We start from the raw sequence: 18,684 nt of genomic DNA on the forward strand, positions 1-18,684 counted from the left end.
TAAGAGCAAAATTCATCTTGCTATGGTTACCGAATAGTTGATTACAATATTAACGCTCGCTTTTTTAAAGCGAAAGCATTAGTAGCACAATTTGCCGAAAATCCATCTCTTGGCGTGAACGCTCGATGGTACCAGACGAGAGTATAAAGGGAACACTAAAGATTTTTCACATGAGTATTTCCGCATTCATGGAAAAGAAGCCCGTCTTGATGTCCCAGGCTCAACGTAAAAATAAGAAATAAAATGAATTGATCGCGCACCAAAAAGGTTTAGGAACTGGATGATCTCTTAATTAACATTGCATCAGAACCAGTGTATTCTCGCAGAATGAAGGAATGCTATAAACTTCCCTTTCAGGTGCTAAGTAAAGCAGCAAAATGTATGCCCGTCTTTGTGGGTATGGGGAAGCCAAATGGTGTAATGATGCCAGAACACTAGGAACGATTCCGCTTAGTTTGGCGCTTTAGTGGAAATTGTTTTCCACAAAAAAAAATGAATCTTTCATCTCTTACTATCGCAAACTAAACCCCAATCATTGCAATGTAATGGGTGCTAGTTACTCTTCTTTTTGTATTTCAGCACGTGGCAAGAAGTTTTGCAGCCTTCCCCAAGCTGTTGGGCGATGTAAAGCAGCGATACCTAGGTGGTGGTACAACAAGGAAACACAGAGCTGTGAGATATTCATCTACGGGGGTTGTGGCGGAAATGAGAACAATTTTCGCAAATGCACCAAATGCATGTCTACTTGCGGAGGTAAGAAATACAAAGCCGTTTTGCGTAGTTTCAAAGTAACAGCTATTGCAACCCACGCAGCTTAATATAGCGTGCTTAATGCACCATAGACGTGCTACTAAAAAAAAAAAAAAGAAAAGAAAAAGAAAACAAGAACTTTCTTTTACATAATGTATTTCTGTGCTTTGTTACTTGCTTTCTTTAGGGAATAAATGTAGTTTGAATGGACGTGCATTGAAGATAAATGCAGTTTAGAAGATCGTATTAGAGAAAAATGCCGAAAATATTGAGTGGATTAGAATTTTATTTTCTCTAGCAAATATAAGCGTTAAGAGACCATCCACTATGCACCGTAGCGCTGACACAGCTGTTTGATAATGGTTCTATGAGGTTGTTAATTTTTATGTGTACTTATCTTCTTTTCTTATTAGTCAGTTAACGTTGTTCAACAATTTTGACTGCTTTTGCTTTTTCTGCTTCCAGTGAGTAAGCGAGTAGATTTATGTAAGAGTAAACATTATGCTCATACCTTTCATCCGCGATTCCCTTTACTGTCTTTCATTCGCACATGTTTTGTTCTAGGACGGGCGTTGTTTGTGTTTTTTTTTTTCGTATTTGTAGAGCTATGTGTATTACATACGTCGTTGAGTTCGAGTTCGGTGATTTGCTCCATTTCATTCTGTTGCATTATAGTAGTCCTGGGACATAGCCCTCTTAATTGCTCCTTTTGCCTCAACTGTGATATTTCTTTATTCCCTTTATTGAGCTTGCAAGCAGTTAGTCTAAGACGTCGGGCTCTGGAGCCTATTGTATGTTGGTCGAAGTTCACCTATGCTGTTTCTCGGTCTTATTGCAAATAGGAAGGTATATCCGAATAAAGCTGAGTTAAAATTGGCGCTATATTCATGTTTGTTTTAAGCAGTAGCTTAAAGGCCCGTGACGTAGAAGGCATGGCATCGTCGGCGTCGTAAGCACATATCGCGTTGTTCGTGAGTGATATTGAAAACAGTCTGACGAATTGAGAGATATCTCCCATTTCCAAAATTGCTGAGGTCTTTCCTCTAACATAGGCAAGAAGAATGTAGAAAAACAAATTTGGGTTAATTAGAGGGGGTATTCGAAAGAACATTTCTGGTTTGTGGACGATTAAGCTACGCTTAAGACATGGGACGCTTGTTGTCTCCGGGGTGTTTGCAGGTGGCCTAGCGAATGCGTTGGCGAATTTACGGATACCGATTCTAACTATGAGTAAGCCAAATATAAGTTATTAATAACGTACAGACTGGGTTTCCATCGAAGGAATTCTCATTATGGATAAAAAAGAAGTTAAATATGATGTACACAACAAACAAATCATTGTCCGAATCAATCGCTTGACACGCCGATGGTAGCGAAACACAAAGAGGAAAGGTGATGACGGAGTCTATAATTGCTGCCGTTTTCTATACTTAGGGAGGAGCTCAAACATCTTCCAAGTCTTCTTTTCGCATTGTTTCAATCGGTTCTTTTAGGCACAGTGCTCGGAATCATTTCGAAAAATATAAGCGAATTAGCCCTTGCCAATTTACTACTTGTAAAGAAACCAGCTATTTGGTCTGTTCAATACAATTTGGGCCAATTTATTTGTTTTAGTTTTTGTTTGTTTAGTTCTGTTTTAGTTCTGTCGGCGATAGCTCGACCTTTTTCCTGATGCCGGGTATTGAAAGAAACAGGTGTGGTTTATGCAGGCTTCATAGTGGAGAGGACGGTCTTGATGCGGGTGTAAACTGAGACGGCAAAATAGCGCAAAGCGTATCAACGGTTTCTGATATGATGATAAGCTTTCTGATATATTGTGTTGACCTAAGCAAGCAATGCCATATAAACAGTCTGCAACAATGCGTTACAGTTCCTCTATTAGCGACGATCAGGCGCACACAGAAAACATTGTATACCGGTCTTGGCGGTTATTTAAGGCACATTTGTACTGTTTCAACCGAACACACTGTAATACAATGCTGATTTTGTGAAAGGGGACCTAAATAACGTCCAAAATGTTCCTGTTTTTTTATTTATTTACATTGCGATCTTGTATACAAGGTCATAGCAGGTTGAAACAATGGGTTGAAAATAGCGCAATGCAGACACAAAAAATAAAGCAGAAGGATGGTTAAGAAGACTGTACCACGGCAAGGTCATTACCACTATTCACATAATTCATCAATTAAAAAGATGCAATAATTTCGCTTGGCCACATCAACATTGAGGTAATTTCAGTCAATGATAGTTCTTGCGAAAAAAGAATCTTTAGAAGAATTAACTCGAGAGATTAATGGTATAATGGAAAAGGAATGCCGATTTCTAGCTTGGTGCTTAGAGGAATAAATAAGCATTTTGGAGGTTTCAACGTTTAAATGAGTTGTAATTAGATGAAAGAAGAACCATATACGACACAATGCGATTTCTATCCGAAATAGATGGTAAGCCGCTTCTTCTTAGGAGGTTAGTGGCTGACACCTGCCCGTATGTGTTGTATATAAACATGCCTGATTTCTTTTGAGTTGTTCCTAGTTTGCTGATATTTGTATTTTTATCTGAGTCCCAGATAGGCTTAGCCTATTCTAAGATGGGTCTAATATCGGCGAGGAGGCGGGCACCGGGGGTGGCTAACTTAACCAAGCGACGCAAGAAAAAATGCTTTCGGAGGGCGTTTACAGATGCGTTGTCAATATGCTTGGTTCAAGAAAGATTATCAGAAACGTATATGTGTAGGCACTTATATTCTGTAACTTCATGAAGCAACTTATTGCTAGCATTGTACTGAAACAGAGGAGGGATCTTTTTAAGTGTTATTTTAATATACACTACTCCTTCAAACGATCCAAAAATAGTATAGAGTATCGACACAATGCTTTATTTTTATCCGTACACATATTTCAGAGCTTGTTCACGTTCGCCTCAACACTTTGACATATATAGGTCACGATCACTCAGTGTTACTTAATATATTTTCTGAGAATGAATTAGCCCAATAAGTAGTGTATTACTAACGTTTTATTTTGGGGTTTTCTCAGGACTGTCTTGGAGAAAAGCGAAAATGCACTGCAAGGTTTTGGAAAAAGCTGGCAACAATTACTACCCGAACAGCCCCAATTACTACCCGAACAGTCCATGGGATGCAAATAATGGATATTTCCTCTACTATTATGAAAAATAAATTCACACAAATATATCTATTTATTGCGGAGCTGTATCATACTTGCTTTCGAATACAGCAGTATCCGCAAATATAAACTGTTTCGCTTACAAAGGTGTCTCTTTTCTATGCTTGTTTGTCGAAACGCGATATCTGGCCAGAATAGCAGATGCACCCATTGCTTCTGTACTTAGCTTTTTAGTTCTCCGATAACTAATTCACTGTCACTTGTGTGTATTGGCTTACGACTTGTCTACCTTACTCTACCTGCTAACTCTGGCTTGTGCACGCCAGCTCTTGGTCTTGTTTGGGAGCAGCTTCTAGTTACGACTCTTGTTGCCCCCAAGAGGCAACTCCTGCACCGCTTACTGGCAATGCTAGCTTCCACATCATCATCAAGGAAGTGCTGGCCTGTAAGGGACCAATGTACGGCCCAGTTGGGCTGTTGCGACTTGTCTTCGAATCACTTCGAGCGCTCGCGCCTACATGAGGCCATGTAACCTCATTTCTGCCTAAGGCTTTAATGCAAACGTGTACTACTCGGCTGTTACTATTTCTAGTAGTGCTATATTCCTTTCCTTGGCGCTACCGCAGAAATGAGCACCGCCTCCATGACTTCATCCATAGCAAGTTGCCTTTAGGTTTCGTTGCCAACGCTTTTCGTTCTCTGTAACATTGTAGTATATTAAGTTTTGAAACACTGTCCCTGTGAACTGGGTTCAGCAAAGTTGGACACCGCAATGCTGGTAGTGGCAGTTCTCTATATTTTGCCTACCTAGTTCACTAAAGACTTCGTCCATTTTCTATGGCATGCAGTAACCGCATGTGCACCAAGATCAGTGTAAGGGGGGATTTCAATCTAGGCATAAAGACAAACAAGAACTTCATGGCCAATCGGGGTAATCGGGCACTTCAATACAGACGTAAATACAAACAAAAACTTCGCCCAGCTTATGCGCGAAAATAATATATCTGCCCTACTCGTAACTGCACCCTCTGCTGTGACGAATTTACCAAAGAGATGTATAGGCCTCTTCTGTCAGAAAAGATAACTGGTGCAGGAGGTAGAAAGTATCTGCCTTCATTTCTCCGACCACAAGGTTTGTTCCATATGATTGAATGACTAGGAAAGAATTATAGCTCGAAGAACAAATATGTGGAGGAATTGAAGCGTGCATTTAAATATACGTCCTTATGCGACTTTAAAACGTTTGCCGCTATATAGCGCAAAATCAATACTGGTAAAGAGATGCGCACAGATTTTGCATTAGCTTTTAACCTAACCGTCGATGTCTATTTTCCCTTAGAATAAACGCCAGACCAGAATGGGATTCACGTGCAATTCCGCTTATCAATGGGCAAGGTTTGACATTATGAGGCTGTAGCAAGGCAGGGTATAACAGTCCCGCGGATCGCCCCTTCTACCTCCGTCTTTTTACGGTTTTGCTATTATACCCTAATCGTCAGCGATGTACTTGTGCCTGTATTTTTCGCCCCTCAGCGATATTTTGGTCTTCTGGGGTTTTCTAGATAAATAAGAATGGATCACTGCAGTGGGTCATAAGTACCGTGAATAGAACAAATATATCGGAAACATGTTTAAATACTTATTGACATATATGATGGTCTCGACTTCTTCAAAACGGCTAAGTGCTTCTGCACTCTAGATCTCTGCTCAGGTTTACTCAGGTTTGGCTAAACTAGGTATTTCCGCGAACTTTTGCGACGCCTTCTGGTGAATCAGCTAGTGGTATCAAGACATGAAACTCAACCCTTGGAACACTTTGATATAATTGGTTTGTCTGGAGTCATTTTGGGGCTGTTAACAGTCGTGCTTCATTTGATGGGTTAACGGGCAGTTGACAAAGTATGACTCTCATGGTCACATATTCGGTGCAATATTTCACGTGTTTATTGTTCTACCGAGTGCAGTACCTGTGCAAGAAAACTGCAGAACAAATATATTTAGCGAACATTTAATATGTGCTTCATGGTAGTTTATAACCATTTTAAAGCGTGACAAATAGGCACTGAACGCACTTTAGAATAATTTGTGATTTATTCCTCCTTTTTGCTTTTAGTCGCAAGAGAGTGCTACGGTGGCGTGATATGCTGGGGCAGCTTTTTTGTTTTCACGCCAAAAAGCATACGAGGCACGGAGGCTCACCTCGTAACAAGGATTGGCTGACTGCGCGTAATTTGAATGAAGCAATGGCTCTGGGAGTTGAATACGTGAAATCATGTGTGAACAGCTCTGCTCTAAGCGAGTTAACGTACACGTTTTGCTTCTCTTAAAGTTGTTTTCCTAGCTCACCCCGCTTCACTAGTTATTTTGCTAACTGTGGCTGTCTTTGAATTCGAAACAAGATTTGATCAGTGTGTGTGCGTGGACAGATTTTTCTAATTTTTTAATTTACAAATGCTACTGCCTCTTTCTTTACAAACATAATAGGAGTGACTAACAGGATATTTGAATATAACTCGGTCAAGCAACATATTAGGCAATTGTTTCTTATCTTCATTAGTCGGTATGAACGCACAGAACCATCTAAGGCATTGCATAATCCAACAGCCTGCCGGAAAAGAGAAAATGTAAAAACAATCGAAGAGTGACTCAAATAGAACAAAGTTCTGTAGGTAGTTGTGGCGGGAAATTCGCGAAGTAGGGGTGATCAGGGAGATTGGTGCTTGCGTATTAGTCGACTAGTGTACGATTTTGCTAGAATGTTGAGACGGTAGCACGTGCGTAGATATGACAGTGGCCCCAGTGATAAAGCGTCTTCATTGGCTGATGCTGATGGTGAAAACTTGTGTTTGCAACAGCTGTAAGTGAATTTGTCAGGTTTGGTTTGAAGAGATTCCAGTATGGAGGTATCGCCAGCGAAAAGTTAAGTTGCATTGTTTAGTGCCGTCTGTTAAAGTGCGCTTTAGGATTAAAGTTCCGTAATGATTTGAGTGGATAGCCTTGTTATGAACGGGCCAACTAATGTTAGTCGATAAAGTCACACCAAAGTAGCTCAATTCTTTAGCAAGGGTAAGGCTGCGCCCGTGAGTATTATTCGTGAATTGCAGAGCCTGGATCGTGTTAGCAGAAATCATTGCAAAAGGTGTGCTGAAAATTATGTTCATCTGTCAAGCGTTACTCAAGTCTGAAAACATTTATAAGATGTTGTTAAGCAGTTCTTGATCATGTGGGTTTCCAAAGTTAGAGTAGAGAACGTAGCCATCTGCGAGCAGGCGTACTTTCACTGATGTGTCCCTGGTTAAGTAAGTGCTGTCATTGATTTATTTGAGAAATAAGAGGGGCCCTAGTACTGAGCTATGTGCCACCCCTGATATTACCTGAGCTTTAGAAGAGTTCAGGTAATCAGATATGCAATAAATTACTTTAATAACAGGACAATTTACAATAAGCTTTAAAAACAGTTTTTGCATGTTACTGTGTCGAATGGATCACTGCCTTGTCGTGGCGGAGGGGCTTGCGAAACTCGATGAAGTCGTGAGCTCTGCTGTGTAGGGCCACCCAAGATAGACAGGTCACGGCAGAGAGTTCTGACAAAATGTGATTCACTGGAGAAGGTAATGGCAACCCACTCCAGTATTTCCTGCCAAGAAAACCCTATGGCCAGTCACAATACCATTAAAGATATGGCGCCGGAAGATGAGCCCCCCAGGTTGGAAGGCGTCCCACATGTTACTGGGGATGAACAAAGGGCGATTCCTAGTAGCTCCAGGACGAATGAAGCGGCTGGGCTAAAGCCAAAAGGACGCTCAGTTGTGGATGTGTCGGGAAGCGACCGGAAAGTCCGATGTTGCAAGGAGATATATCACATAGCAACATGGAATGTAAGATCTATGACGCAAGGTAAACTGGATGTCGTCAAGCGAGAAATGGACAGATTGAACATTGATATCTTGGGTATCAGCGAGCTCAAGTGGACCGGAATGGGAGAATTTAACTCCAGCGACCATTATGTCTTTTATTGTGGGCACGAATCCAAGAGAAGGAATGGGGTCGCTCTCATAGTAAACAGAAGAATGGGCAAAGCAGTGCTAGGGCACAACTCCAAAAACGACCGAATGATTTCACTTCGGATCCAAGGTCACCCTTTCAACATAACAGTTATCCAAGTCTATGCACCGACCACTACTGCTGAAGAAGCTGACGTTGAGAGATTTTATGCGGACCTACAATGCCTTTTAGACCGCACCCCGTCATCAGACGTCGTTTTTCTCATAGGAGAATGAAATGCTAAGGTCGGTAGTGAAGAAATATCCGGAATTATAGGCAAGTTCGGTCTTGGCGAGCCAAATGAAGCTGGGCAGAGGCTAGTAGAGTTTTGTCAAGAAAACAACCTGACCATAGCGAATACTCATTTTCAACAGCACAAGAGGCGCCTGTACACATTGACTTCACCGGACGGTCTGTACAGGAATCAGATCGATTATATATTTGCCGGCCGAGATGGAGAAGCACTATACAAGCAGTAAAAACAATGCATGGGGCCGATTGTGGCACCGATCATCAGCTTCTTGTTGCCAAAATTAAGCTTCGATTGAGGAAAACACAGAAAACTAGAAGGCCTTTCAGGTATGATCTGGATCAAATTCCATTAGAATATGCTGTGGAAGTGAGGAATCGATTTCAAGAATTAGAGCTAGAAGACAGAGAGCCCAAAGAGATGTGGACTGATGTTCGTGATATAATACAAGAAGCTGCTACTAAGGTAGTTCCAAAGCAAAAGAAATGCAAGAAAGCAAACTGCTTATCTGAAGAGGCTTTGCAAATAGCTGGGGAAAGGAGGATAGCAAAAGTTATGGGGGAAAGAGAAAGATACAAGGTTCTCAATGCGGATTTTCAGAAAATAGCAAGGGGAGATAAGAATGCCTTCCTGAACATACAGTGCCAAGCAGTTGAGGACAACAGCCAATTAAGGAACACAAGAGCTCTGTATAAGACAATCAAAGATATCAAAGGAAGCTTCTGTGCTAAGCTGGGCGTGATAAAGGACAAACGAGGCAAGGACCTCACTGAAGCTTCAGAGATAAAGAAGAGGTGGCAGGAATACACAGAAGGACTGTACAAGAAGGACCCGAATGTGCAAACCCAACATAAGATGGTTGTGATTACTGATCTCGAGCCGGGCATCCTGAAGAGTGAAGTTGAAGGGGCCTTAGCCAGTCTTGCTAAGAACAAAGCTAGCGGAATTGATGGCATTCCAGCTGAGTTGCTTCAATACCTCAACCATGACGCTGTTAACATTCTGCATACATTATGTCAGAAGATTTGGACAACCCTGCAGTGGCCACAGGATTGGAGGAGGTCAGTTTACATCCCCATTCCAAAGAAAGGCAGTGCCAAAGATTGTTCCGACTACCACACGATCGTGCTTATTTCGCATGCTAGCAAGGTGATGTTGAAAATCCTCCAAGGAAGGCTGCAGCAGTATGTGGATCGGGAGCTTCCGGACGTGCAAGCTTGGTTTCGCAAGGGCAGAGGAACTAGAGACCAAATTGCCAATCTTAGCTGGATTGAGGAAAACGCAAGAGAGTTCAAGAAACCCATCTACTTCTGCTTTATTGATTATGCGAAAGCGTTTGACTGCGTAGATCACAGCAGATTGTGGCAAGCTCTCCAAGAGATGGGAGTTCCAATTCACCTCTTCTGTCTCCTCAGGAACCTGTATGAAGGACAAGAGGCCACAGTCAGAACTGGCCATGGTCTTACTGATTGGTTTCCGATTGAGAAAGGAGTCAGGCAAGGCTGCATACTATCGCCCTGCCGATTTAACCTATATGCAGAGTGCATCATGAGGAAGGCCAGTCTGGACGAGTCTTCAGCTGGAGTGAAGATTGCTGGAAAACTTATCAACAACCTTAGATATGCGGAGAATACCACTTTAATGGCAGAAAGTGAAGTGGAACTTAAGAGACTTCTGATGCGCGTACAAGAAGAGAGTGAGAAGTTCGGGCTTAAACTGAACATTAAAAAGACAAAGATCATGGCGTCTTGCCCTATCAAGTCCTGGAGCATCAATGGACAAGAAGTGGAAGCTGTGACAGATTTTCTCTTCTTGGGCTCCAAGATTACCTCGGAAGGAGACTGCAGCCATGAAATTAGGAGACGCCTGCTTCTCGGAAAGAGAGCGATGGTTAGCCTTGACCGCCTAGTAAAGAGCAGAGACATTAGTCTGCCAACCAAGATCCGTATAACTCGTGCTATGGTCTTTCCAGTTGTGATGTATGGATGCGAGAGTTGGACTGTGAAAAAGGCTCACCGCCGAAGAATTGACGCGTTTGAGTTGTGGTGCTGGCGAAGACTCTTGAGAGTTCCTTGGACTGCCAGAAGATCAAATCAGTCGATATTGTCGACCATAAACCCTGACTGCTCATTTGAGGGTCAAATTCTAAAGTTAAAGCTCAGCTACTTTGGTCATCTGATGAGAAGAGAGGAGTCGCTGGAGAAAGATTTGATGTTGGGAAAGGTTGAGGGTCGCCGGAGAACTGGTAGGCAGCGAACTCGATGGTTAGATGGCATCCTCGAGGCACTGCAGATGAAGTTATGTGATGTTAGGAAGATAGTGAGAGACCGGAAAGCGTGGCGTGACATGGTCCATAGGGTCACGAAGAGTCGGACACGACTGAACGACTGAACTGAACTGAACTGTGTCGAATACTTAATTATAGTCGATCTCAATGGCGACGAGATGACTGCGGATATTGAGGGCTGTATCTATATGTCATACAAAAATTGTAATTGCTTTATCGTTTCGAAATCCTGCACGAAAACCATGCTGCTGTTGTCATATGAAGTTTGTGTATAAATACTTAATAATATGCTTATGCATGGTGTGGTAGAGAAGTTTTCCGCAAGGGGACAATAGTAATATTAGTTAGTAGTTAGTTATTAGCTGTTTGTTGCCAGATTTAAAAAATGGAAGTACGTTCATGTTTCCTAACCTACGGAACGATCAACCTTCTATAAGATTTATATAATAAGATATTTACGAAACGGAGGTTTTATTCAGAGTACTGGTATAAAATGTGTTTGGTAGTCGTCTGGACCAGCGCATAATAAAACAAAGATAAGAAGCTCTGTAATGTTGCCGAAAGGACGGAAATTTTACTTAATATGCGCATGCTTCGTTGGTAGCCTGTAAACTGAGTGAGCCGAGTGAGCCTCTGCTTCTGCACAACCAGATTATTAAGCGCGTCGGAGACGTCAATTACACTACGGTATACATAGGTTGGTTGAGTTCTAAGCTCCAGCCTATCCAAACGCTTCCCGGGAATTTACCTCTTCCATAGAACCCGGAAACGCAAAGGACTTTCTCATCGTTTCTGAGCGTATGCGTCCCGCACCTTAATCTTCACAGATCTTAGTCTCGTCTAGCTCGTCACACAGGCATTTCGGCAGCACTTTCGACACGCGAAAATGAAACTGCAAATGAATGTCATTCCCTCCGATGTTTACTACAAATTAACGCGTTGCCAACACTGCTGCTGCCGTCGTCATTTAAGTCCCTACTGGAACTCGGGAGCTTTCAACGTTCACAAATTTCGCTCGTTTTGGCCACTCAATCAGAACTATAACTCACGCCCCGAACGGTGCGTATAAACGTTATACGCGTAATATCGGGAACAAAATTCTGTGCACCATGCAAACTTCAAGCCAAGCGCGTAACTTTCGTAATGGCCAGTAGTCTCGGACCATAGTTGTCAATGTGGAAGTTGGACTTTAATTCCTTCACGTGTGCTTAAGAAATAAGATGATAATTCGTTTACGTTGTGCTTGTATTCTAATATCATCACGTGTGTAGTCCAGAGACTTTTGTCTCCGATGGTACATGCTACGGTCGGGACACACCCTAACGTGCTTACCAACTTCAGCAAAGCCAATCTCGGACGCCAATTATGTTGACCGTGTAAAAGAGAGAAAAAAAGTAATTAAACTCAAAGGAAAGGCGGACAGGTTGGGTGGCGGTAGAGACCCTGGCCTGCTACTCTACACCGCGTAAATGAGAAAAGGAAAGGAAAAGAGAGCGGGTGGGCGAATAGAGGACGATGGTGCCATAGTATATTGAAATTACTTATGGAAATCGAAGTTATTGAGACCTCGCACATAGTACTTAGCGCTAGTCGTCTCACGTAACATGCGCTACATGTTTTCCATGCACACTAGTTGTCACTCTGTGCTCACTTTCGTTCCAGGCACAAATGCATTACAACAAGCACTGCGTCAGAAAAGACTCCACGCCACAGGCAGCATATGTCTTCCGCATACAACAGTTGTCACTGTACACACACTGGCAGAGTCACAGAGAGGAGGTCTCCATTTTCACGTGCAGGCACAAACGCGTAAATGCGCACCAGAACAAATTCAAAATACACAATAACATATTCCAGCAGCAGAAACATTATGCACGCAACGTACGCATTCTAAACCGTATCCGCGCGCACAACATAGCAGACGCGAGTTTCACAGGCCAGAATCTAGATCTGTATCTTATAAGCAATTGAAGGGAGCCTTCATTAGACGTCAGTTATCAGAACGTTTCGCCCGGGCGCCTAGAGCAGTTTCCACAGAAAGAGGAAGGCTGTCCAACTGCTTGAAAGCAAAACTTAACAGGTGCTAGGAACATAATCGAAAATGCATCCGAGCACCAGTGCCGAAGAGAGATGAAGCTTTTGCTAAACCTGGTTTTATACCTCGGACGACGATGACATAGTATCGCTATAGCCGGCATTCCGTGTACCATACAGTGAAGAGAAGTAAACACGACCCTCCGTTCCTTTCAAGGCGTAAGGCACACATGGCGACGATGCATTGTTTTGGAGCACGCGCAATTCTGTAGCAGAAAAATGTCGCTGCCAGTGTCGATGCATAGTCGTTCTATTGAAGACGATAAATCTGAGTGCAGCCAAACATTGCAGTCGCCGTCTGGGTAAATTTTCTCCAATTAAACAATGTTATATTGTGTAAACATTTTCTTACCAAGATAATTGAAGGGATTCCTTGTTGTCGCCACTGAGATGACTAAATCGACTTTATTTAAAACCCTTTGACAAGTGGGTAACGAATTCGAAGGCATGGAGAAAGTATTCTGACATCTGAACGCCTCTCCTGTCCGCCATTTGAGTGCCAGCGCGTTGAGTTGCTTATTAATTTAATGGGTTTTTTTTTTTCGATTGAACGTGTAGCGCTTACGAATTCGCCTGTCTTATGCGGTTGGTTGTTTAATATCCTTGTCTCCCAAATTATGCTGTGATAAGTTGCTGTTTTATCGTAGCGACAAAAAAAAATTAAAACGAATAAAGTCAGTATGTAGCAAACGCCCAAAGTCCTCTCAAGCGAAGGAAGCAAACAGGAATAGCAGAGCCGTGCCTTCGGCCGCATATGATCATACAAGGTTCCTCTTGAGTTTGGCACATTGAACTTGGTCGCAATCTGGGGCTCACTGGCGATAGTCACCGCTTAAAGTGCCATTTTGTGGCATTCGCTTGATTTCGTGTAACCTAGCTTCCGCGGACAAAAAACACTTGCTCAAATAAAATGTTCTTCATATTATACGCTCTCCTTTAAAATCTTCACAACTAGGGAAAAGGTTTACGGAAAAATGCACTGCATGTTAGCAGTTTTCCTTCGAATGCGGATAGACAAACGATGAACGAAAAGGGTGACACGGCCTCTAATTTTTCGATTTGACGTCAACGGTTGTTACAAGTGGCTTCCGGGGAGTGTCTCGACACACACTGGGTGAGTCATAATACTTGATCTTTGATGTTACATCAGCAAAAATTAGCAGCGCTGGTGCATTGCATTGCTGAGTCTGCTATGTTTTAAACGAGTACGCGGCCTGCGCAGAGTGCGCTGGTGTGGCTTTATAGCAGAATTTTATTGCCTCTGGCTTTCGCGCTTTCTATGCTATCTTCGTTAACTGACTCCTTTCGTCACTGAAGTATTCATCCTGCCACATGGTCGGGCTCTTTTGTTGGGCTTGTCAGAGTTAGTGTTAAAATGTCTCGTCATGGTGCAACCTTTTTTATGAAATTTGGCCGGCAGTGACTCATTTAATCTCATAAAAAATTTAGTTGTGTTTTAGCTGTGATTAACCATAGTTAAATTTATTTGCGAAAGCTTCTTTTGCCTGCTACATTATTCCCCTATCATGTCCTATCAGTGTAAGGCGCTACATTATGGACATTTAATCTCATTTTAAGGGGATGACGTGAGAGCATATGCTACTAGCCCACATATAAAGTCACGCTTAACGAAGCCGTATTGCCGTGCTTGCGCGTCGTAGGGGTAAAGAGAATGCAAACGATTCTGGTAGGCTGAATTTGATATCACCCTCCCATATGGAAGGAGCGACCCGATGTGGCAGCTCCTGGCCGTGGCATAGGTTTAATGTGAATTGAAATGTCATAGCAGGCTGATGTTTTAATGAGGAGACCGTAGCTCGCCTTTTCACGGTGTAGATGCGGGCACCCGAGGTTTCGCTTTTGCTGTCATCATCATCACCACCTCGACGTATGCTGGGGATACCGCCTTTTGTGGTTAGGGGATGATAGCATAATTTTTTTATTAGATCTCTATTTTGCGACGCAGTAGTAGACGAAATGAATATCCACAGTAAATAACCAAGAAAGTTCTTCAAATCACATTTCAAATGTGAAAAGTTTTCTTGATAAGTGGGACATCCGCTCTCATCTGAAAAGAGAAGTGGGGTCGGTCGCGCAGTTAGCTTTGAAAGGATAATAACCCTCGACACGTTGGAGGCTGCTCTTCATTGTGTGATGTCTTGGCTTTATGTGGCCAGCAAATATACAATCGCTGATATTTTTATAGGAAGTGGGGGAGAGAAGGCAGGCTGAACATGTTCATGATGGCGCGTGCCGATATCAAGCACTGAAAACATGTTCCACGTGCATTATATGTTTGTGAAATGTGAGCTTTAATCTGGTATTTCTGTTTCGTATTACTATTTTCTTGTCGCCTCTCTGCTTGTGCTTGTCTGTACTTTTTCTTGAAATCAGATATTGCTTACCATGTATTGTATTTTTTACTTTTTATTTATTGCATTGTGCGCTGTTTTGAATAATATACCCCTATCCTAATGCTCAAAGGGTATGTAAGATATCTCAAATAAATAACCTTGAGAAAGCAAGATGCCTGAATGTACAGCACCTAATGGTGATTGTGTTTGAACAATGAAGAACCGCGAAGGTGACCACTGCTGTTCCCCATAGTGTACAACCTTGATATTGGAGATACACAAGGAAATAATGGACCCGAGCGCTCACATTCATCCGGTCTTTTGAAGTTGTTTCTAGGCTTTGTTTCGATGATTGATGTAGGGTTTTCTTGTTCTGCAGCAATTGAACCCAAGCTGAAGTCTCCACTACGCGGAAGAAGAAAAGGCAAAAGAGGAAGTGACTGTACGCAGTGATGAAAAGGATTAGACAACATGAAATGATATGCCAGCAAGAAACAACAACAAGTTTGTGTACGAGGCGAACTATGTCGGGAGGTCGAAACAAAACGTTTTGTGCTCGTGGCTTCCCCTTTTGTGATTCTCTTTCTGGATGTATGCGTATCAAAACATAGCGCGGGAATTTACTGTCCGAGTTTGCAGATAAAAAGCTTGGTGAAAAGTTTCTGGTGGTTCGTATCTAGAAGGAGCTCCAAACTGAGCGCGATGATAACAGTACAACGATGTCTCCTTTTGCTTCTACTCTGTCTGGTTGTTTCACAGGGTAAGATTTCGCTATTTATACATGTGTTTTAATTCTAAAGGTGCTAGAATACTATATTTTCATAGTGCAAAAAAAAAAAATGGTATTCGAAAAAGTATGCAGAACCTACTAACTTAGATTGCCGCTGTGATTTCAATAACAGGAATGAGTTGCATGAAATTCGTGTTTCCTTAATTTTTGTTGGCCATATTTCGAACCAACCTTCGAAATTATCTGCGTTTTTGGGAATCACAATTTCACTGATAGGCAAACAATCTGGCTAATTGTATCGGGCGCATTACTTGGCTATCGTTTCGATCGCTTCAATTACAGTTATTGTCACTCTTCATGAAGAAAAGTTTCGCAACATACCCACACAAGACCGTGCATTTAATGCTTAGCTCGGTTGGTCTCTGGGCTGTTCTGAAGCGATAACGATAGAAACGTGCTGAGATAGTCTGTTCTCCATGTCACGACACTCACTTTGTCTTTTATCAGCTCATTTAGCCTGCAGCGTGCCGAAAAAAAGTTTTAGCTTTTGTTCCGGCAGAAACGTCTTGAAGACTGCAACCAGTGGAGAAAGATACACTACGTTTGTGTCTGTAGGATAGGTGAATGTCCAAAGAAATGTAAGGGTCAGATCCTGTTTAGGCTAACAAGAAGTGTTTGTGTTCGTTTACTACAACGAACCGACCTGAATAATTGATGTCACGTGACTGTAAAATGGGGCTTCTTATATTTTACGCTCGCAAAATGTAGCATGATCATTTCCACAGGGATAAACAAGGCAAACTGGAGTGTATTGTTTAGGTCACATGAAGATAAAAATGTAAAGACGCAATGAGAGGCACCAGAATTGGGTCCCTAAAGTAAAAATATGACCGTGAAAGGCAGCTAATCTTGTTTACCGGTACAATACCTACAGCAGAAAGCTCTAAGATTTTTTGACACAACTCTTAGAGCGAATCTTTTCTATATATGTAAATACAAGATAGAGGACGTATTTATCTATAAGGGCTGAGCATTTGAAAATTCACTTCAAGCAGCATTTCGCGAGCTAAGGAGGATTCCTCGGCCCTCAACTACCTTTACCAGACTACCGTGCTTATCGCCAAATATCAGTGATTTTATCTAAAGCCCAACGCTGTTCACCGAAATTACACAATGCCGTAAACAGCTCCTAGAGAGTGCCTGTTACACTTTGTTGTCACATTTTTCGAACACTTTACTGCAGATCATTGCGGCAAGTCATAAAACAAGACTTTCGGTCGACTGCTTTTCTGGCCCACTCCACGGAGTAACACTGGGATCGCGCAAGTGCATATATGTAGTTACACTAAAGAGCTGGCGGATGAAGATAGGTAGTATTCACTTCAATGACACGGTAACCTAAAGGAAGGCATTTGCGTATTCAAATATTTTGTCATTTCCAGTTACCCAAGAAGGCACCCCGGATAGACAGGTATTTCAGAATGGGCTGTTATGAACAGCGCGTCCTTACGAGCATTTTTGTTTTTCTACAAACCAAGCCATCTGATGTAGTTATCCATTCCAAAGCAGTAGAGCGCGATGCGACGGTGAGCGCTGTGGTGAACTGCGCAAATGCTCGGCTATTTTCGCCCGGAGGCATGCTAAATTACAGATAGGTAGTTGCACCTTTCGATCTTCACATCCTTTTTTTTTTATATGTCACTGAGGCTGAGATATGGAATCCACGTTGTTTGCGCGGAAGTACGTAACGACTCAGAATGAGCGATCGCTCTCCATTTTAGTTGGCGATGAAGTTTCAAATATTGCTCATGTTAAACTCTTGCTGGGATAGCTTAGGTGGCAAGAAAACACTCGTATGGCTTCTCATGGTGGGTTGCGGCATCAGCGCAGGGACGCATAGCCATCGTCAGTCCTCCTTGCGAATTCGTCTGCCAAAGGCATCGTGCCCCAACTAGTCAGTGTCAAAATATACGGAATGATTGGCCACGCATTATAAAATATACTTTGGTGATATTTCCGTTCTGTCACTCGCCTAAAGGATAAACAATCTGGATGAGACATCGTAATTAGACATGAATTGCGTGGCAATTTTGAGTTTTACGCCAGTTGCTACCCGGTCCCTGGGATGATTACGTTAGAGTTTCTTCCGGTCGGCAGTGTTTTGTCCATTATGTAGCAATTACTAACAAAGGCGCCGGGTTTCCTTCCATGTGAGACAGGAAAGCCTTTCGCCTCATTACGTCTCGATATGATGGTACATGAAATTGAGAAAAAAGTTGCTTTTTGATTTTCTACCTTAAAAACTACGGTTCTTGAACATGTCAACGAAACAAACTGCTCTTATGAGGTTTAGAGCAAGCATTAAAATAGTGCTAATTAGATAAATTATGCCGGAATGTGTCGGAATAACTATTTTAGCTACCTAAAACATTCGTCTAAAACAAGACTTTTTGTCTTTCAAATAGCGCAAAATATACTTTAGAAATATTCCTTCTTTTAAATACTAACGATTTACTCGCGCTTGCGTTGCTTATCATTGGTTAACTGCCGTGTGCATTTGTTGTTGCCATAAGCCCTATATTTTGAAATTAATAACAGCCTGGTGATGCATCTGCGCTCCGAAGACATAGGGAGATCAATGGTGCTTTTCTTTTTTGCCATTGACAAAGAGTAACCAACATGCCATTTATTTCTATTTAATTACAAGGCACTGAGAAGCCTCGTAACATTACCCTGCTTTTTGGTTTGTAATAGAAACACTGCTATGAAGGAATGGGAAAGCAGTAGCTTTATAACACAGTCCGTTGAGATAAACACGAATGCTAATAAGAGAGTAATTGCCCACTGACATCCACTCAAGCGCAGCCATATTGCTACAAATGAAAACTATATTCGATCGAGACGAATGCTCCGCAACACACGCATTTCATGCCTTGGATTGCGAAACTTAACGGGCAATGTTAAAACTGAATATAAGATACTCTCAGTACCGACGAGACCCTTCGCTGACTATTCGTTCACATTTCTTGGAAGCACTTAGACAAAAAAAT

At 42.2% G+C, this 18,684-nt stretch overlaps 1 protein-coding gene across 1 annotated transcript in view; it reads left to right on the top strand.

The window, feature by feature from the left end:
• Window positions 1–18,684, top strand: part of LOC146175803 (actinia tenebrosa protease inhibitors-like) — a 63,711-nt gene that overhangs the window by 7,585 nt on the left and 37,442 nt on the right. The window contains exons 4-6 of the mRNA XM_084581207.1: window positions 580–753; window positions 3,786–3,923; window positions 4,225–4,320. Coding sequence (XP_084437333.1) covers window positions 580–753; window positions 3,786–3,923; window positions 4,225–4,320 — 408 coding nt within the window. The remainder of the gene's footprint in view (window positions 1–579; window positions 754–3,785; window positions 3,924–4,224; window positions 4,321–18,684) is intronic.

The sequence above is a fragment of the Amblyomma maculatum genome, chromosome 10, assembly GCF_055883805.1.
Source record: "Amblyomma maculatum isolate TAMU_Amacu chromosome 10, ASM5588380v1, whole genome shotgun sequence".
Classification (NCBI taxonomy): domain Eukaryota; kingdom Metazoa; phylum Arthropoda; class Arachnida; order Ixodida; family Ixodidae; genus Amblyomma; species Amblyomma maculatum.